The sequence below is a fragment of the Mesoplodon densirostris genome, chromosome 1 (genome assembly GCF_025265405.1).
Source record: "Mesoplodon densirostris isolate mMesDen1 chromosome 1, mMesDen1 primary haplotype, whole genome shotgun sequence".
In the NCBI taxonomy this organism is placed as follows: domain Eukaryota; kingdom Metazoa; phylum Chordata; class Mammalia; order Artiodactyla; family Ziphiidae; genus Mesoplodon; species Mesoplodon densirostris.
Genome location: NC_082661.1, coordinates 137,993,350 through 138,016,076, shown reverse-complemented (window position 1 = coordinate 138,016,076; position 22,727 = coordinate 137,993,350). Strand labels below are relative to the sequence as shown.

General features: G+C 35.4%; 1 protein-coding gene across 9 annotated transcripts in view; it reads left to right on the top strand.

Annotated features, from left to right (window-relative positions):
* The window catches only part of ADGRL3 (adhesion G protein-coupled receptor L3), a 585,975-nt gene that overhangs the window by 299,693 nt on the left and 263,555 nt on the right, over positions 1-22,727 (top strand). For all 9 annotated transcript variants that reach the window (XM_060090762.1, XM_060090753.1, XM_060090744.1 and 6 more), the window contains one exon: positions 12,613-12,693. In XM_060090762.1, the coding sequence (XP_059946745.1) occupies positions 12,613-12,693 (81 nt within the window). The remainder of the gene's footprint in view (positions 1-12,612; positions 12,694-22,727) is intronic.

Below are 22,727 nucleotides of genomic sequence, written 5' to 3'. Positions count from 1 at the left end.
AGCTTTAAATGATACATTAAACAAGATGGACTTAATTGATATTTATAGGACATTCCATCCAAAAACAACAGAATACACATTTTTCTCAAGTGCTCATGGAACATTCTCCAGGAGAGATCATATCTTGGGTCACAAATCAAGCCATGGTAAATTTAAGAATATTGAAATTGTATCAAGTATCTTTTCTGACCACAATGCTATGAGACTAGATATCAATTACAGGAAAAGAGCTGTAAAAAATACAAACACATGGAGGCTAAACAATACACTACTCAATAACGTAGAGATCACTGAAGAAATCAAAGAGGAAATTAAAAAATACCTAGAAACAAATGACAATGGAGACACGACGACCCAAAACCTATGGGATGCAGCAAAAGCAGTTCTAAGAGGGAAGTTTATAGCAATACAATCCCACCTTAAGAAACAGGAAACATCTCGAATAAACAACCTAACCTTGAACCTAAAGCAATTAGAGAAAGAAGAACAAAAACATCCCAAAGTTAGCAGAAGGAAAGAAATCATAAAAATCAGATCAGAAATAAATGAAAAAGAAATGAAGGAAACAATAGCAAAGATCAATACAAGTAAAAGCTGGTTCTTTGAGAAGATAAACAAAATTGATAAACCATTAGCCAGACTCATCAAGAAAAAAACTGAGAAGACTCAAATCAATAGAATTAGAAATGAAAAAGGAGAAGTAACAACTAACACTGCAGAAATACAAAAGATCATGAGAAATTACTATAAGCAACTCTATGCCAATAAAATGGACAACCTGGAAGAAATGGATGCATTCTTAGAAAAGCACAACCTTCCAAAGTTGAACCAGGAAGACATAGAAAATATAAACAAACCAATCACAAGCACTGAAATTGAAACTGTGATAAAAAATCTTCCAACAAACAAAAGCCCAGGTCCAGATGGCTTCACAGGTGAATTCTATGAAGCATTTAGAGAAGAGCTAACACCTATCCTTCTGAAACTCTTCCAAAATATAGCAGAGGGAGGAACACTCCCAAACTCATTCTAGGAGGCCACCATCACCTTGATACCAAAACCAGACAAGGATGTCACAAAGAAAGAAAACTACAGGCCAATATCACTGATGAACATAGATGCAAAAATCCTCAACAAAATACTAGCAAACAGAATCCAACAGCACATTAAAAGGATCATACACCATGATCAAGTGGGGTTTATTCCAGGAATGCAAGGATTCTTCAATATACGCAAATCAATCAACGTGATACACCATATTAACAAACTGAAGGAGAAAAACCATATGATCATCTCAATAGATGCAGAGAAAGCTTTCGACAAAATTCAACACCCATTTATGATAAAAACCCTGCAGAAAGTAGGCATAGAGGGAACTTTCCTCAACATAATAAAGGCCATATATGACAAACCCAAAGCCAGCATCGTCCTCAATGGTGAAAAACTGAAACCATTTCCACTAAGATCAGGAAGAAGACAAGGTTGCCCACTCTCACCACTCTTATTCAATATAGTTTTGGAAGTTTTAGCCACAGCAATCAGAGAAGAAAAGGAAAGAAAAGGAATTCAAATTGGAAAAGAAGAAGTAAAGCTGTCACTGTTTGCAGATGGCATGATACTATACATAGAGAATCCTAAAGATGCTACCAGAAAACTACTAGAGCTAATCAATGAATTTGGTAAAGTTGCAGGATACAAAATTAATGCACAGAAATCTCTGGCATTCCTATATACTAATGATGAAAAATCTGAAAGTGAAATCAAGGAAACACTCCCATTTACCATTGCAACAAAAAGAATAAAATATCTAGGAATAAACCTACCTAAGGAGACAAAAGACCTGTATGCAGAAAATTATAAGACACTGATGAAAGAAATTAAAGATGATACAAATAGATGGAGAGATGTACCATGTTCTTCAATTGGATGAATCATCATTGTGAAAATGACTCTACTACCCAAAGCAATCTACAGATTCAATGCAATCCCTATCAAACTACCACTGGCATTTTTCACAGAACTAGAACAAAAAATTTCACAATTTGTATGGAAACACAAAAGACCCCGAATAGCCAAAGCAATCTTGAGAACGAAAAATGGAGCTGGAGGAATCAGGCTCCCTGACTTCAGACTATACTACAAAGCTACAGTAATCAAGACAGTATTGTACTGGCACAAAAACAGAAAGATAGATCAATGGAACAGGATAGAAAGCCCAGAGATAAACCCACGGACATATGGTCACCTTAACTTTGATAAAGGAGGCAGGAATGTACAGTGGAGAAAGGGCAGTCTCTTCAATAAGTGGTGCTGGGAAAACTGGATAGGGACATGTAAAAGTATGAGATTAGAACAATCCCTAACACCATACACAAAAATAAGCTCAAAATGGATTAAAGACCTAAATGTAAGGCCAGACACTATCAAACTCTTAGAGGAAAACATAGGCAGAACACTCTATGACATAAATCACAGCAAGATCCTTTTTGACCCACCTCCTAGAGAAATGGAAATAAAGACAAAAATAAACACATGGGACCTAATGAAACTTAAAAGCTTTTGCACAGCAAAGGAAACCATAAACAAGACCAAAAGACAACCCTCAGAATGGGAGAAAATATTTGCAAATGAAGCAACTGACAAAGGATTAATCTCCAAAATTTATAAGCAGCTCATGCAGCTCAATAACAAAAAAACAAACAACCCAATCCAAAAATGGGCAGAAGACCTAAATAGACATTTCTCCACAGAAGATATACAGACTGCCAACAAACACATGAAAGGATGCTCAACATCTTTACTCATTAGAGAAATGCAAATCAAAACTACAATGAGATATCATCTCACACCAGTCAGAATGGCCATCATCAAAAAATCTAGAAACAATAAATGCTGGAGAGGGTGTGGAGAAAAGGGAACACTCTTGCACTGCTGGTGGGAATGTGAATTGGTACAACCACTATGGAGAACAGTATGGAGGTTCCTTAAAAAACTAAAAATAGAACTACCATATGACCCAGCAATCCCACTACTGGGCATATACACTGAGAGAACCATAATTCAAAAAGAGACATGTACCAAAATGTTCATAGCAGCCCTATTTACAATAGCCCGGAGATGGAAACAACCTAAGTGTCCATCATCGGATGAATGGATAAAGAAGATGTGGCACATATATACAATGGAATATTACTCAGCCATAAAAAGAAATGAAATTGAGCTATTTGTAATGAGGTGGATAGACCTAGAGTATGTCATACAGAGTGAAGTAAGTCAGAAAGAGAAATACAAATACTGTATGCTAACACATATATATGCAATTTAAGAAAAAAAATGTCATGAATATCCTAGGGGTAAGACAGGAATAAAGACACAGACCTACTTGAGAATGGACTTGAGGATATGGGGAGGGGGAAGTGTAAGCTGTGACAAAGTGAAAGAGCGGCATGGACATATATACACTACCAAACGTAAGGTAGATAGCTAGTGGGAAGCAGCCGCATAGCACAGGGGGATCAGCTCAGTGCTTTGTGACCGCCTGGAAAGGTGGGATAGGGAGGGTGGGAGGGAGACGCAAAAGGGCGGGGATATGGAAACATATGTATATGTATAACTGATTTAATTTGTTATAAAGCAAAAAATAAAAAATAAAAAAATAATACTTCTCAGAAAAAAAAATGTGAGATCTATTTTATTGTTTTTAAGGAGGGGGAAATATCATATCTCTAGAGGAAATAATTAAAATCAGAAGTTGAAAATTTAAAGGAAATGAACAAAAAGAAGGCATGGAATCTGCCTGGAGAGCCATTAACTATTAAACTTGTTTACAGTACTATATAGAAAATGAGGAAAATTTGAGTTGAAAGATAGTATAACTGGAGGAACCAATGGGGACTTTATGATAGTAAAATGTGTTTTTACTTTAGGAATAAAGTTGTGTTCATTTTCCCAATTACATATCACTGTATTGTATTTATGTCTTCTTTTACTCATTGGTCATTGGTGTCATTATTAATATGTCTATGAATATGTGTAAAATTTGAAATAAATGTTAGGCAAAAGCATCTGCTACCAGCACATTTTGTTCTTTCATTCTTAATTAATAGAATTAGATTTGGACTCTTATCTATACTTTTATCTTTTTACAATTTCCTATAAAAGTCAGATAATATCTCTTGCCTTTTCTTGAACTCTTCAAAATCTATTCATAGAAATTAAATTAGGCCTTCCCGATCACTGTATTTAAAATTGCAACCTGCCCCTCCCACTTCAGATCCCCTTTAGCCTGTTCTAATTTGTTTCCATTTCCCTCAGCATCTCACACATATAATATTTACTATGTTAAACGCTTACTATCTGTCTTCCCCTACATAAGAGTGTGGATTATCATTTATTTTGTTGTGTGATGTATGCCAACTGCCTAAGAAGGCACCTGTCACATATGAGGCACTCAGTTAATATTGTTTGGTGAATCAATGAATGAAAGAATGAATTTAGCATAATAATAATAATAGCTAAAAATTCTAAGTACTTTGCTACATACCATGCACTCTTCTAATTACTACATATGTATATATTTATCTAATTTTCAAAACACCTCTATGAGGTCAGTGCTATTATAATCCTCATTAGACAAATGAGGAAATCGAGGCACGTAGAAGTTAAACAGCTTGATAGTTGCTGGCTAATAACTTATATGGTTAATAATTCTATGGCTAAAATGTGGCAGAGTCCAAATACCAACACTGGCAGTTCTGTTTCCTGGGCATGATTTTACATGTTATGCTAAGTTGCCTTTAGTTTATAGACATAGCCAAATCGAAAAAAAATTACATATTTTTATAAATAAATAGTTTTCAACCCTTTTAATGTCTCAACAACCTGAAAGCTCATGGCCCACACACCTTGAAAATAATTGCTTGCTAAGTAAGGCTTCAGAAGTAAGAGAGGGTTGAGGGCAGTTTTCTGCAGGCTAGCTGCATCCCCTTTCTTACTGTCCTCCGACATCACTCTTGACAACCACCACCTTGATTTGACTTTTGAAAGTCACCAATTTATCAAGATGTCAGTTTCCTTATTCTAAAATGTAGGTTTGGGATTATAAGATATCAAATGTCTTTCTCCCTCCAAACTCTATGGTTCTAAAAATGTATTGCTGTGCTCTGATGTGCAAGTAAAGTATTGACAGTAGAAAGAGGACAAAAAAAAATCATTTTCCTGTGCTTAGGGCTGGTCAAGTCTTTTCTATATTTGAACTTTAGTAGAAATTGCAGAGAATTCCTCAATGAAATAGAAATTAAATGAAAGTTGAAAAAGAGATTGAAAATAGAAAAATAATGGCTTTTCCAAAATCCATAATGGCCTTTTGGGTTCTACTAACTAGCACCCTTAAATCTTCTACATCTTTGTCATACCTAACACTGGATAGTTCACACATTTTCATTTCAGAATGTGAGCAGCTCTTTGTTTTCGTTTTTTTGGCCAGATCATTTTTTTCCTTCTACTCTCGCAATGTGGATGAACTGTACAACTTCTGACCCAAACCCTATGCTTTATTTTTCTGTGTTCATTTGGGGAGATTGTTCCCTTCCCAGATTTCACAATTGTCTTAATATTAATTATTTCAGGTCTCATCAATCCTGATTAACTAGACTATCACCTTAAAATGAACAAACAAGCAAACAAGCAAAAAAACCCTGAAAAACATCTCTGTGATAGTGGAACCCTCATTTATTCCTAATGAAAACTAAAATGGTATAGCTTCTTTGGAAATCAGACTGACATTTCCACAAAAGTTTATACATGGAGTTTACTATACGACCCAACAATTCCACTTCTAGGTATGTGTATTCAAGAAAAATGCAACATATGTCCACACAAAAACTTGTAAATGAAGGTTCATAGCAGAATTATTCATAATAGTCAAAAAGTGGAAATTATCCCCAAAATCCATCAACCGATTAATGGATACAATAAATATGGTATGTTTTTACAATGGAATATTATTTGGCAGCATAAAGGAATTAAGTACTGATTCATGCTGCCATATGGAGCCTTGAAAAATTAAATTGAATGAAGGAAACTAATCACAGAAGACTATATATTTGTATGATTCCAATTACGTGAAATGTCCAGAACAGGTAAATCTATAGAGATGGAAAGGGGATGAGTGGTTGCCCAGGACTAGGGTGGGTTGGGAGGAAATGGGGAGTGACTTCTGAGAGGCTTCAAATTTCTTTTTATGGTGGTGAAAGTAGTCTCAATTGATTGTGGTAGTGGTTGCACAAATCTATATATGTACTAAAAACATTGAATTGTATATTTGAAATGGGTGAATTGTATGATATATAAATTATATAAGTATATATTTCATATAAATGTACACATATATACAGGTATGTATGTACATACCTGTATATATATAAGTGCATATATATGACACCTTCATGCAAATGTATCATTTACCTACACTAAAAATTGAATAAAATGTAATTCATAAGCTACCCACCCATTACCCTGTTGCCATTATTCTTCTAGACTCCTAAGCAATGAACCAAGAAGCATTTTTTCTCCCACTTTTTAATTCTTCATAATTCTTTTATGAAATCTGTCATTAAGCAATGCTTATTCCTTTGGTAATTACTTTGTAGGGACTTAAAGATAAAATGACATGTAAACAGCAACACCAGGAAACTCTGTCCCTTAAAATGCATGTCCTATAAATTCAATCTTTAAAATTTAAATTCTGCAGCACAAAATAATTAAATACAAGGATATATAGATGAATCTTTACCTGGGAATACACTTCTTACAAGAAAAAAAGATCACAGAGCATCACCAAAATATTATTATCAGTATGTCTAGCTCTAAGGAGCTAGTAAGGTAGACTCAATAACTAATAATTACAACAATAAAGGTCAAAAAAGTTAAATGAAAGTCATCAAGAAAATTTAGAAATTTTATTCAAAATGGGGAAAATAGAATACTTACACAATGAAATATTCTTATAACCAAAATATAGAAAACTTCAAAAATAATTTATTCCTATTTATTAAAAAGCAATTCAAACAAAAAGCAGTCCATTTAAAATACATGAAGACAAACTATTTAAAATATTTATTCTCCATGTTGGTTTATAGAATTAATATAATTCTAATAAAATCTCAATATGATTTTTTACTTTAAAATTTAGAAAAAAATGCAATAAAATTCAGAAGGAAAAATAAGCAGATATTTATCATTTTTAATTTGGAAACGTAAGAACAAAAATAAAAGGAGCACATCAGATATTTAGATATACAAAACTGTGGTTATGAGGACCAGGTGAGACTAGTATAAGACAGTCAAATATGGTGGGAAATGTGTCATATTTTTAAAACATGTGTTTGTCATGCTTTTTACCTCCCTATGCTCTTTTTGAGCTGACTGCATTTTTTGCTGAATATTATTCACCATAAAGTCCAAGATAAATTTTTATGAAAGTTATTTATGGTTTTAACTGGAGTTTATTATTATTACTATTATTTTGCATGAATTCTTAATATTCTCTCTTAATATTTAATTTTTGTCATTTTAATTACAATGAGTCTTGGCGTGATCCTCTTTCAGTTGATCCTGTCTGGGAGTTTTTGTGCTTCCTGTACATGGATGTCTATTTCATTTCTCAGGTTAGGGAAGTTTTCAGCTACTATTTCTTCAAATATTTTCTCTGTCCCTTTCTGTCTCTCTTTTCCTTCTAAGACTCCTGTGATGAGAATGTTAGTACACTTGAAGTTGTCTCAGAGACCTCTTAAAATGACTTCATTTCTTTCTATTTTTTCAGTTCAGCTTTGGTGATTTCCATTATTATTACTTACAGCTCACTGACTGTTCTTCTGTATCATCTAATCTGTTGATTCCTTACAGTGTATTTTTTATTTAAGTTATTGTATTCTTCAGGTGTGTTTAGTTCTTCTTTCTATCTTCTAACTGTTTGTTCAACTTCTCACTGTGTCCCTCCATTCTTCTCCTGAGTTCTTTGATCATCTTTATGGTCATTACCTTAAAATAAACTCTTTATCAGGTAGATTGCTTATCTCTACTTCCCTTAGTTCTTCTTCTGAGGTTTTATCTTATTCCTTCCATTGCAACATGTTCCTCTGTCACCTCATTTTGCCTAATTTGCTGTTTTTATTTCTATGTGTCTTGTAGGTTGGTTACATTTCCCAACCCTGGGGAAGTGGCCTTTTGTAGGAGGCATCCTGTGCATCCCAGCAGCACACTTCCCTCTGGTCACCAGAACTATATACTCTAGGGGTGTCCCCTTTGTGGGCTGCATGGATCCTTCTGTTATGGAGGGCTGACTATGGTGGGTAGTCTGGCAGGTGTGGCTGGCCCCTGGTCCAGTTGGTTTCCAGACCCTGCGGAAGCTGACAGCTGCTGGTTGGCAGGGCTGGGTCGTGAGGCTGCTCATTGCAGAATGCCACAGTGTCCTGGGGCTAATACTGACCCACTGGTGGGCAGAGCCAGGTTCTGGGGTGGGTGGTTCCAGGGCTGGGGTTGACAGATCTACTATCAGCCTGCTGGTAGGTGGGCCGGTTCCTGACATGGCTGGCTATGGGTTCTGGGGTGACCCAAATCTGGTGTCAGGCCTCTGGTAGGTGGGGCTGGATCCCGGGCCACTGGCTGAGGAGCCCAGGGTGTTACAAAGCTGGTGTTGGGGGGACTTCCCTTTTGGTGCAGTGATTAAGAATCCACCTGCCAATGCAGGGGACATGGGTTCATGCCCTTGTCCGGGAAGATCCCACATGCCACGGAGCAACTAAGCCTGTGTGCCACAACTACTGAACCTGTGCTCTAGCGCCTGTGAGCCACAACTACTGAGCCCACATGCCTAGAGCCCATGCTCTGCAACAAAGAGAAGCAACCGCAATGAGAAGCCCGTGCACCATGACAAAGAGTAGCCCCTGCTCACCGCAACTAGAAGAAGCCTATGCACAACAATGAAGACCCAAAGCAGCCCAAAATAAATTAATAAATTAATAAATTTTTAAAAAGCTGGTGCTGGCAGGCAGGGCCAGGGCCCAAGTGATCTTAAGGCTGGTGCTGGCCTTTTGGTGGGTTGGCTGGGTCCTGACAAAGCAGGCTGCAGGGCTTTGGTGGTCCTGGGGCCAGTATCTGCCTACTGATGGGCAGGGCTGGCACCCAGGGTCTCTGGATGCAGAGACCTGGGGGTCCCAGGTCTAGTGTCTGTGCAGTAGTAAGTAGGCCCAGATCCTGGGCCCTCTGGTGGACAGGGCCATGTCCTGAGATGGCTGTGGGCTCAGGGGGTCTTAAGGCAGCCTCACCTAGTTAGTTACTTGTCCTTATGCATCCTAGTACTGGTGCAAACAAGCTGGTGGGCAGACCAGGTCCCAGTGCTAATAAGCTAGAGGGAAGATTCCAAAATGGCATTTACCAGTACCAATGTCCGCGTGGAAGAATGAGCTCCCCAAAATGGCTGCCACCAGTGTCTTTATCTCTATGGTGAGCTTCAGTTGCGTTCTGCCTCTTCTTAAGGCTCTCCAAGAACAACTGGTAGGTCTAACCCAGGCTTCTTTCAACTTACTGCTTCTGCATTGGGTCCTGGAGCATGTGAGATTTTATGTATGTCATTTAAGAGTGGAGTCTCTATTTCCCACAGCCCTCTGGCTCTCTGGACACTAAGCCCCACTGGCCTTCAAAACTAAATGTTCTGGGGATTTGTCTTCCTGGTACAAGACCCCCCGGCTGGGGAGCTTAATGTGGGGCTCAGACCTCTCGCTGTTTGTAGAGAACCTCTGCAATTGTAATTATCATCCCCCCTTGTGGGTCACCCATCCAGGGGTATGGCTCTTGACTATATCGTGATTCCACCTACTCCTACTCGTCTCATTGTGGTTCCTTCTTTATGTCTTTAGTTGTAGAAGATCTTTTCTGCTGGTTTCCAGTCTTTGTCATCAATAGTTGCTCTGAAAATAGTTGTGATTTTGGTGTACCTATGGGAGGAGGTGAGCTCAAGGTCTTCCTACTCTCCCATCTTGGCCAAATTCCTTTTTTAAGTAATTCTTTATGAGGGGGGTGGAACTTTGAGAGACAATGATTTTTTTTTCAAACTATGCACAGCATCTCCCCATGTTTCCGTATGCCCTTCCTGATGATGATAGATTCCTACCCTGAGAATTGTTGCCTTAGATTTCTTATCTATTAGTTAGTTATCCTTAGTTAGAAGTATTGCCTACTAGAATGTGTGTTTTTTTTTCCTTTTATGTGTTTTTGTGGAGATAAATGTGTGAATACCACTGATCTAAAGTGTGGCAGGAATCTTTTCAAGAATTTAATTAATTTAATCAATCAACAACAACCTCCATAATTTCTAGTTTTTATTCTGTAGATCAGAAATTTCAGTTACCAGTTGGAATCCATTGCTGCATTTATTTCTCACCTTTCTCTAAGGCTTAGAGTCCCAGTCAATGCCTACCACTGTGACTTTCCCTGCCATACTGCATCCTGCAGTTTGCTAGATTTCTCCTTGGAGAGAGAATGGAAATTGTGGCAAACCAGGTTCAGAATTTTACCATCAATAATCCCCATTCCATTCCACTGGCTCTTTGATATCCCCATTTTCCCTTAGGGATATACACACTGTGAACTTGTGCTGCCTAAAGTACCTGTGTTGAGTACTGTTGAGGTTACATGCTTATCCCAAGAACAAAGGCAAATGTGGCATTTAAAGGGACTGTTTACTTCATTATAAATGTAGAGGTAACAGTCCCCAAAGCAGTTACTTGTCAGAGTTTAATCACTAAAATCTATATGCATTATTTTCAGGTTTAATATACCTTCTTCGAGAAAAATATTATGATATAGATGAAAACACTTGAAATTTGAAGTCAAAATATGACTGACCTTGCTGTTTACTATCTGCATGTTAGTTACTTAATCTCCTCTGCTTGTATCTTTGATTTAAAAATGTGTGTGTACTTACTAATGTATTACCTACCTTTAAATCCTTATAGTGATATTGGTTGCATAAAAGGATATGATGTATGTATGAATGCATAGTGGTTATTATTATATGTAGTAAAAGCCATGTTCCTTGGTTTGACATGAAATCAATACTATTTTATATGCTGATGTTATTTTGAACCAATATAAAGTGAAAGATTCTTATTTTCATTTACATGATCAATAAAGTTTCAAACCAATTCATTTGTAATGGCACAAGACCTTAAAAATAAAAATGTTTTTGCAACCAAGTATGCAACAAGGTAAACATCAGGTGTTTTTATAATTAAGATAATCTGAAGTTTTTCATAAGCTATATTACACATGGACTGCTAGCAGTGCACAATCGCTGTCATTTCTTTTATAATAGTGCTTTTAGTATTCCACTGAAACATGACCAGTGAAAGCATAATATTCTTAGTTACCATTATGAGGAGCTCTGTATATTACAGCCTCTCCACTGTGTCTGCTGTTAGCTAGAAAAATGCTGGGAGCAATAGCAGCTACTATCAACAGGGAGCCATATTAATTATTTGAAATGTGTCTCATAAGAGAAATCAGCAGAGTTTATTACAAGTCGAATATTACTTGAAACAGGAAGGTTACTCTAACTGTTATCATAATCTATGTATCATTAACTTTCCTTGTTTAGGAAAAGAGACTAACAACGCTGTAGATTGCTATAGTAAATGTATAAAATATAACTGCATATTCCCATTATAGAAAGAAAGCGGTGGGTTCTGTACTTTTACCCAAACTTTCTTTATATAAAGTAGCTTTAGAAATTGAACTCTGTAATTATGCTTTCTTGCCTTAAAATCTTAATGGCTTACTGGATTATCAGTATACAAGCTATAGCTACTTTGAGCATTAGAAAACTCTTTTGTTTTTAAGCTAGCAATTTTTTTCAGTCAGTGTCTAGTCCTTCAAATCAACTTTAACTCATGAGACAGAAAATGTATTACAGATATGCATGTGAACTAGCAGAATGCTTTACAAGAAACAGAATGAATCCATCTACCTGCTTTTTTATATTGTGGTTAGTTATTTTTTCATCAAATACAATAAGCAAGTAGAAGTAGTTTTCTACTCAAATAATAAGTAAAAAGTTTAAAAGTAATCATAAAAATAAGGTATAAATTAATTAGGGTTGTAAAGTTATCTAAGTAAGTGCTATTCAAAGTGTTATCTGACAAAGATGCAGTGAAATAAATGCAAAAATTAAGAGTAAATGTTTAGAAACACTTAAAGCAAATTGATAGAGTACTTAATGTCTGTTTAACAATGAAAAATGGGGACTTGTATTTTATGTCTTTGTTTTTAGTTTTTGCATTTCATTTTTCTTGTCATTTTTCTTGTATTTTTTAAAGTGTCACTCAAAAATAAACTTGTGATTTAACAACAACAACAAAACTAGATGGCTTAAGAAGGACTGATTTAATTGCTTGATGTTTGGATGACACATAATGATTCTGTGTTTGGATAGATCTGTCTGCACTCTATAATGGTTAGTAATTCAGTGTGAAGAAAGATGTATGACATCATAAAACCAAAAAAATGTAAGAAGACATAATTATAATATCTTAACATTTATTTTTGGGTCCACAGGACAGGCACATCATGGACAGGTACCATACATCTCTCCACCAATTCACCTTGACTCTGAGCTAGAAAGACCCCCTGTTAGAGGTGAGTTGTATTCTTTTTTTTTTTTTATTTTAGTTTAAAGAAAAAAAATTATTCATTCGTTGAAGACAATTAATTAAATTAAAGATAACTGTAAATATGTATCTTACAATGCAGTGCCTATTTAAAAAACAGGAAGAAAATGGTGTGTGATGCACATAATAACAGAAAGAGTAAGTCTTATTTATAATAAGATGTGAAATATTGTTTTGAGAAATGTTTGTAAACCAAATAAGAAATGAGGATCCATAGTGGAAGACTAGTTGAAAACAAACCTAGATTTAGAGATTACCAGATACCCGTTACTTTTTTTTATTGGAAATTTCTTCTTCTACTATCCTTTTTTATTTTAAAATAAATTAAGATGTCTTAATCTAAATCATATTGACAGATTTATTTCCTTGCAAAATGATATCTTATATTTTATTATTCCTTTTAAAAGTCATTTTATTATTAATATGATAATTTAGTTTTAAAGTATATAAATTAAAATTATGTATTTAAATTGATGCCATCTGTTTAAAGATTTTTAAAAATAACTAGTCATACAAAATAGAAGTTAAAAGTAACATTTATCTCATAATCTAAATACAGAATTTATCTTTCTACTTTTAAAAATTAATGATTTTTAAATGTTTTATAATGTTCAAACTAATGTAATAATAGACAAACTTTTAATTTTATAAATACCAAATATCCTAAGGTTAATTTTTCAGTTTAAAGTAATATGGTATATTTTCAAAGAGGAACATAGCTTTATTTTTATTTTATTTTTTTAACATCTTTATTGGAGTATAATTGCTTTACAATGGTGTGTTAGTTTCTGCTGTATAACAAAGTGAATCAGATATACATATACACATATCTCCATATCTCCTCCCTTCCACCCCTCCCTCCCACCCTCCTCACTTTGTTCCAGTGGCATGCTTTATTTTCTTATACTTTCAATAGTATACAATAAAAGTCATTAGATCTGAGTTTTATGAGAATGTTTTCTATACATGCTATTTCCTCTGCCAGGAGTCTCTTACATTTTCTTTTCTACCCAATAAGTTTCTACCAGTGTTGCAATGCTCTGCTTTACCTTCAGTTCCTCTGTTAAGTCTTCCCATGTACTAGGCGGGAGCTAAGTACATGCCTCTGTCCTCCAAATATCCCCTGTGCTTGTCTCAGTTATTATTCCTAAAACACTTTATTTTTCCTAATTTCCTATTTTCCACTTTATTTTTCCTATTATTCCTAAAGCATTTTATTTTTCAGCTTGAATGTCCCCTTTCTCTTCTGTAAGATCCTTGAGGGCAAAGAGTGTCATAATTATTATTTCTTCTCCAGCCACTGGTCTGTGCTTGGCACATAATAGGAACTTCTACAATGATTTCTAAGTGACTGAAAGTGAAGGTGACGACCTAAATTGTGAAGGATGTATCCTCATTTTTCAAGAAGAAAACTGAGCAGGGGCAATAAGAGAACCTTACAAAAAAGAAGCAGAATGAACCAAAATATGTAGATGTGAAAGTTGTGATATTTTTAAGGAAATGTGCTTGAGTGCACAGTAAAATGGGAGCAGTTTTAGAGGAAGAGACCGGGAAGATGTAATGAGGAAGATTGTGAAGGATTCTGTTTCTCATGCCAAGGAGTTTGTACTTTATCCTGGAAAAAAAATCATCAAATATTTTTAATTTTTTAAAAAGAATTCCTAAGTTAGTGGGGTGTTACATCGTAACAGAATCAGTTCTTGATATGAGAAAAGTATCTCTGAAATCAGTGTAGATGATGAAAGATTGACAGAGGGAGGCCATTTCAGTAATCCAGGTAAAAGATGATTGGGAAATTAGTTAGGAGTGTGTTGGTGGCAATGGTAGGGTCCGAGAAATGTTTTGAAGAGACATGGCATTGGCTGAACTGATACAGGGAAAAGGGCAGAAATGCCTCTAAGGTTTCTATATTGATTAACTACTTGGATGCTTATGACATAATTTCTCATCATGAGGAAGAGATGAATTTTAAATGGATGCCTTGTTTTAGACATGTTAATTCTTAGTAGAATGTTGTTCCCACCAAAGATGGAGACCTATTTATGCAAGTTGGTGACTTTAATATAATTCAATTCTTCAGACATGATCCCAGTATGATTTGGGAAGAATACTATAGTCATGGGTGTGACAGTGTAATAATCTACTCCAAAAGTTAGTGGCTTAAAACAGGAAACATTTTTATAGTTCTCAGAGTTGGTTGAATCACATATGTGCTGACTTGACTGAGGCTGGATGTTTAGTAGTTAGCAGGCTGGTTGGATTTTCAGGGGAGGAAATTCATTCACATGTTTGGTAGTCACCTTGATGTCATCTGCAGTGATGGCCATATGGCTCTCATCTTCCAGCAGGCTAGCCCCAGTTCATTCCCATTGTGACAGGATTCCCTGCAATGAGTAGGAAAGTCCCAAAGTTCAGGTATTGTTTAAGACTCTACTTGTGTCATGTTTTTTGTGGCCCATTGGCCAAAGCCAGTCACATAGCCAGCCTTAGACTTAAGAAATGGACTCCATCTCTTGATGGAGGAACCACAATCCAAAGGACCATGGATACAGGAAGGAGAGGAATTTGGACCATTTCAACCTACTGTAGCTAGGCAGATAAAGAGTAAAATAAATTTAGTATGAAATAAGACAAAAATTGAGTGATAAAATGAAGGGATTTATAGCCAATAAACTTAAACTTGGGAGTTCTAGACCTTTCTTATCTTTAATTTCCTCAACTACCACACAGAAGTTCAGAAATAAGAAATCCTCACAGTGTCTTTGTGAGGATTAAGGATTATACAGGATAGAGTCTGGCATCTGGTAAGCCCTAGATAATATGTGGCTATTACTATTGATACGAACTTTGGGGTTTGCTGTTGTGACATATGTTAAGAGACTGGGCCTTGGAGCCAGGCAGACCTGCACGACCTTAGGCAACTTCTGTCTATCAACTGTAAAACAAGTTTTTAAGGATGATTCAGTGAAACAGTTAGTGTCAAGTTCCTGACATAAACTAGACCCTGAAGAGTTAGTAGGCAAGTAGACATTATTAAGAGCTTCACTTTAAAGCAGCATCATCTTAGTAAAAGTAGTGATGGTATTAACCTGGTGAAGAATGATTTACTAGAATCCAGCAGTGATCTCTGCTTTATATCTACCTCAAATTGTGCTCTCTACCTTAGAAGAATTGTCTTGATAACTTCTAGTTCTCACATAGTTCCTCGACATGCATTGACCCAGAGACCCTCCTAAACTACTGTGATTAATGCAATTGCAGTTATAGTCATTAGCTCATGTGCCATAGTCCTGTAATTTTTTAAAAAAATGAACATTTAATTGAATAAATAAAGAGGTTTGTATGAATCACCAAAATAACATTGCAAAAGATCTTGTGCTTTTTTCCTTAAAACTATCTAATATTTTATTTAAAAACAAATATTGGAAATAGTAAGAGTTGGCAATATCATTGCTTTGGAACCACAAAGTATTTCTTTTCAACTTTCAATTCTCACCCCTCATCTGCATTTACTGTTTCTAATTATAGTGTACATTTTTGATATTTATGCACAGTCAAATTACACAAATGACCTGTACATTATCTATATCTATGTACAGAGAGGGAATCTCTCATGTATATTATAGGTTTTTATTTGAATTTATACAATAGATAAATTAGGTTCTTTAAATACTTTGAAATTTTGTCTCTAATAATTTTTGTGTGATTATATAGCAATATCTTTTGAACTACCTGAAAAACCACATTAGATAACTATTTTTTTCTTTTTTCTACTATAATTTTATACATATTGAGAATATGAGAGCTATGTCTTCAGAGTCCCCTTCCCCCACTGACCTACAGTTCTCTGTATTCTCTTTCTTTCCCTCCCTGTACCAGTTTCCACTAGTGTACATGCATGTTCATGTTTTAGGAATTATTGCTTTATATATTAATTCCCTGTGTATTTTACAGACTTGACTATATTTTCATAGGAAAATCTTACTTAAGCTTTTTGATATCCATCAAGAGAGCGATACAAAACAATGTTTAAAATGTATTAATATAGTTATCAATATTAGAACAGGGAATTTTTCAGTAGAAAGTATGAATTCTCTAACATACAATTACATATCAGATTGTTTCAGATACTTTGACATTTTATTCTGTTCTTATCTCAAATATTTTGGATTACTTGGTACCTTTTTTTTTAAACAGTAATTGTGCTTTGAATATTTGAGATAGTGAACTAATTATTGGTAACTTTGGAATTGTTTTTAAACCTCTATTTTAAAAAATAATTATATAATTATTTTTCAAAAAGTATATGTGACATTTTCATTTCTTTTTCATCCCCTTAAGTTCTATATGTAGCTTATGAATCATTTTGGTTTTAATCCACATGTCACCATACTACCTCCTTTCTATTCTCTTGATTTCTTTCATTTTTGCACTCACTTTTTAGGGAAAAAATATTTTGTGAAATTGATGCACTTGTTTGTCAAAATGTATTTCTTTTTTGGTATTGTGTATTTCAATTGTGACCAACATGCTCTTAGTAACCATATGGAAAATGTAGTAAGTTACCAAATAACCTTGAAAAAAATGTTGAAATCTATATTCAAAATAGCTGAACTATATAAATTCAGTGGCACCTACCCCCAATGAGTAAATTTGAGAGATTCTATTGTTTAATGTGATCATACATGGCATTTGGCCACATAATTTATGACTGTGATAACTTTATATGCATTCTTCAACTTATAGACTTTATTACTGAATAGGAGTGTAAATTCTAATAGTTTACTAGTGCATTAATGTCACAATACATTACAAGGTAATTAACCAGAGCTGCCACTATAAATAGAAAAAATAGTCACAGCCCTCACTATAAACTACTTAATAAAAATAAGATCCTGAGTCAGCATTCACCATTATACTAATTTTTCTTCCCATACGTCTCATTAATCAGGACTTTAAAAAAAAAAATAGTTTCATCTGGAAGCACTATTATTTTTAAACCTTTCATTATTAAAACAAGTTTGTTACAATTTTGTACTTAATTTAATGGGATTATTATATATTTCTGTATGCAAATAAGTTCTCTATGATTTTCACACATATTTCCCAATTTTGTGTGTTATAACTGAAATGAAAGTCTACTTTGTTATTTTTGTATCAGATTTGTAAATCAGCACAATGGAATTCTTAGCAGGGCTCATTAGAAGTTGCAGTTCTGAAGGACATGTGTCCTCACCAAGGATCCTCTGTCCCTAACCTTTAGTTTGCTTTCTAACTACTCACAAAATACTGTACCCCAGAATAATGTCTGTATTACAGATAGAAGCACTAAATAAAGGTGTTTGGGTGGGAATTTACTTTGGAAGCTGAATTAGAATCCTAAGCAGAGGTGACTATTGAGACTCAAATATACCAGTTGAGGCACACTCTTCAGTTGAAACTCTATTGTTTTATTTTTGGTTTGGTTTTGTTTCATTGTTTTTCTATACAGTTTGTTGACAGCCTTAGCAGTTAATGATAGAACCCTACCTATGAATTCTTCACAACATCACTAGCAATTCAGTTTAGATAAGTTCCTGTCAATAACCAAGAAAAGACATTAACTTCTGAAAAATGTCCTCCATTTTATTACTAAGGATGATACTTTGAATACTTTGCTACATAAAAATTTGCCAGTTACCAGATACATTCCACCTTCTAATATGGTAAACCACTAGTAATAAAGCTGGTGAAAACAGTACTATATTTATTCTGTATAGTAATGTGTATAGTCTTCCTTTAGGTAGCATCTTATGTTTGATCAGAAGTCTAATACTAAACACTAATTTATACAGTTGCTAATTGTTGACAGTTACAATTTATACTCTGAAAAAAATCTAAAATATTTGGGCACATTTGGAAAACTGTGTCTATTTTTTTAAACTTTTTTTTCTATAATAAAATGAGTAATATAAACATGGTTCCATTGGCAGATAATCAATGAACTAGAATAATGCAAGGCATTAAGTTTCATGTGCAAACTAAATTACATTCAGCACATCCACACACTGACCATATTTTTTTAAGTTCAGAATAAACAGATGGTCCTGCCTGGTGCATATATATTAAAAATAGGCTATAGCCAAAGATTCAGCATCACAAACTTGAGACGTTGACAAGCTATATTATTTAGTGAAATAAAAAAGAATTTGATGTCGATTAAAATAAATGAACAGAAAAATTAACAAATAAGTGGACGTGATAATTTCTGGGACATAATGAGAGGGGGGACTGGGGATACAGGCAGAGTATTTAGGCAAGACTCAGATCATGAAGGGCCTTTTCAAGGAAAAACCAGAGCTGGACAGTAAAGGGATAAAAAAAGTTTTGGGTTTTTTTCCCCAGAGCTATTCAGTAGAGGAATAAAGACCCTGGGATAGAAGGGACATCAATTCCAAATACAGCACAAACAAGTGGGAACTTATAGCCAAGGAACAAGGTGGGGGGGTCACTAGATGAAAAATTACTAAAAGGAAACATCACAGGTGAGGGGGATCCTGGAACCACCTTACTAGGATTCTTGCTGAAGACAGGCCAGGGTGATAGGACATCACCCTGGCCTGTCTTCAGCCAGGGGATGGTGGAGGATGAGAATCTGATCAGATATGAAAGGTGATCAGATATTGAGGGTGGGAGTTCTGACTAAACTGACTTAACAGGGTCCTTGCTAAAACTGGACTGTACAAGGAAGTGCACAGATGGACTTAGAAGAAGGTTCAGGAGTCTAATTAAAGTTTGATCTAGCAGGGAATCTTTGTCAGCCTTGTAGGCCATGAAAGGAGTTTGGCTTTTATTTTAAGGTCTGTGAGGATCCCTGAGGAATTTTTACACAGAATACTGCATAATCTGATTTTGATTTTAAAAAGATGACTCTAGGGACTTCCCTAGTTGCACAGTGGTTAAGAATCCGCCTGCCAATGCGGGGGACACGGATTCGAGCCCTGGTCCGGGAAGATCCCACATGCCGCGGAGCAACTAAGCCTGTGTGCCGCAACTACTGACCCTGCGCTCTAGAGCCAGCGAGCCACAACTACTGAGCCCGTGTGCCACAACTACTGAAACCTGCGTGCCCTGGAGCCCATGCTCCACAACAAGAGAAGCCACCGCAATGAGAAGCCCGCGCACTGCAATGAAGAGTAGCCCCCGCTCCCCGCAACTAGAGAAAGCCCGTGTGCAGCAACAAAGACCCAATGCAGCCAAAAATAAATAAATAAATAAATTTATTTAAAAAAAAAAAAAGATGACTCTAGCTATAGGGTGGAAAATGGCATAGAAAGAGGTAAATCCAATCATATTGGTGTGGCCTTTATTTAAATTTCATTTAGAGAATTGCCTTCTGCCACTTAAATTTTTTGAAGATTTTCTTTCCTGCTTTTCACTCCATTTTCCACATTACTGGCCTTTGGGTAATGTGAGACTTCTCTGATCCAGAAATAGCAGAAAAATCTGGAAACTGTCTGTGGGACTAAGTGCTGAGCCCTTTAGAAATAGGATCTGAGGGAACACATCCCTGGATTCCAACTAATGACTGGGGGTTACAGTCCCTGGAGGGAAGAAGGGCATTAAGTGCTAGCAAATAACCCATGAAAACACTGCATTTGCTGAGCCGAGGCTGGGTACACTGAATATTGACCCTGTTAAAGCAACAGTAGTCTCAGTCACTTGGCTGGGTGACTGCTAGGCTGTTAACCTTTTGGTCAGGTTGGTCTGCATTGCCTCTGAAACTGGGAAAGTCTTCATTGTCTACAATTGGTATGGTGTGAAATGGGAAAAAAGAAGCTGGCAAACGGGTTTGTAGCTGAGATTATAGCAGATCTTTGTGTATTAAACTTAACAATTCAATGTATTCTATAGAAATCACAAAGGACTTTGGGTATAGCAGGCATTAATACCACTATTTTGCATAGAGATGTTGACTACTCTGTTTAGGATGGATTAGGAATAAAGAAAATTAGTAGGTTATTTAAGAAAGGATTCTTAGGAGTACAAACTTAAAGACAGTAGCAATGGGAATCCAAAAGATGTGATAGACTCACAGACATCCATATATGCAGTTAAAACATAAGAGGATGTGGTGATTGGTTGGATATACTGGAGAGGAAAAAATAAATAATTCCTTGATTTCTAATTTTGATAATTTGGGTAAATATTTATACCATCCTGGAAGATAAGGGAAATCCATGTTCAAACTAAAGATCCCCCATTATTTATTTTTTGAAAATGCATGTAACATGAAATATGATTGGAACTCGTTTCCTTTCAGTCTATGGGAGATATGAAAAATAATTTCAGGGGTATCTGAGACCTTTAGCCTTTTAGAAGTAATTGAATTGGCCCTTTGGTCACCAGGTGGTTAGCTATCCTGGGATGTAATTTATTTAGTAGAGTATGACTAGTGGATTTATGTGATACTGAGTCTGATAAAGCTCTTTCCTGGAACCTGAAAGGCATGCCTGCCAGACTTTATTTAGGTTTTAATGAATGAATAAATGAAGGCAAGACTATAGAGTGAAAACCACCTCTGGTCACCAAATGGTCCATGCCTTTCCTTTGTTTCACTCTTTTGAACAATTGTACTTCTTCATTTCAAATGCGTGTGTTCATTTGAGAGGGGCACCTCGGGGCATACTTGTTTTTTTGTTAGATAAAACCATTCTTGAAGATGGAACATAGAATGTACAGGCTGTATTGCAAGCACATAAAACCTGAAATACCAGATGGAAAATGTCTTAGCCTTGGACTTCTGATTTCTTAAAGTTAAAAAATGGGGGGTATGAACATTCAAATTTTGCTTCTCTTTTCCCCGTTATATAAAAACATGACGTGGCTATCTTATAGAACACGGGTTTTCAGAAGCAAATCCTCAGCATTTTTAACCACCACCCCCCAAAAATGTGGTTTTATTTTTCTTTATAAAATCTATCCAGCTAAAATATTTTCTGATAAGTTTAAATGCATATGGATTAATGCTATGGAGAATTTCTTAATGGAGTACTTCATTTTGCACCTTACTGAAATGTGTAATTTGAAAACATTGGTGAAATTTGCCATCCCCCACCTGGCACCAGCAGCTGCTGGAACCTGGACCATTTCTGATGACCTACACTCAGGCAGCAGTAATCTAAGGCAAATGACACATTAAAAGCCACCTCCTCACCCCTTCTTCTGTTAAACGTATCTAAGGTAAAAGAAAGAGGATAATATTTTATTTAAGCTCCAGCTATTTTCCTTTTTCTCCTCTTCTCTTTTCATTCCTGTTACTCTAAAACTATGATGAGTGGTCATGCTCTTAACAGTCAGATATTTATAGGAAGAAGATTTGTCTTGAATGAGCAGATGGACCAGTTCTAAGACAAGCTGCTGTATTAATAAACATGTGTGGTGCTTTATCAGCAAAGGAGCCTATTTTGACATTTCTTCTGGATGATTTGTATAACCTATCACTATCACACCTGGTACAGGGACAATAAATGGGCACTTAATAGTCAAGCAGTGTGTGTACACCTTCCATTATAGCTTCATTATGTCAGATATAATCATCTATTACTGAATGTCAGACATTTAATTTATGATCAGTTGCCCTACAGAATTAGTGGCCATACAAATGAATGGTCCATTCATGTCACTTTTACTGTAAATTTCCTTCTCCCGATACCAGCCCCTTTTTTAAACACATAGAATTAATTTGATATCCTTTTGGGATTTCAAAATATAAGATATTTTGTTTATATTTATGAAATTTGAGAAGATAAATATGAATCACATGTGATATAAAATTCCATATGTTAATGCACATATCTATTTAAAATAATAGTACAGTTCTTTAGTTTCCTTTACTTATGAACTTTAATTTGATTTTGGTAAAGAAGTGACAATGCTCTTAGTAAAAAACAAGTTTCCCTAGAAATCTGCAAAGATACAACAATGTGCATATAGTTTGCAATACTTTACTGTACATCTAAA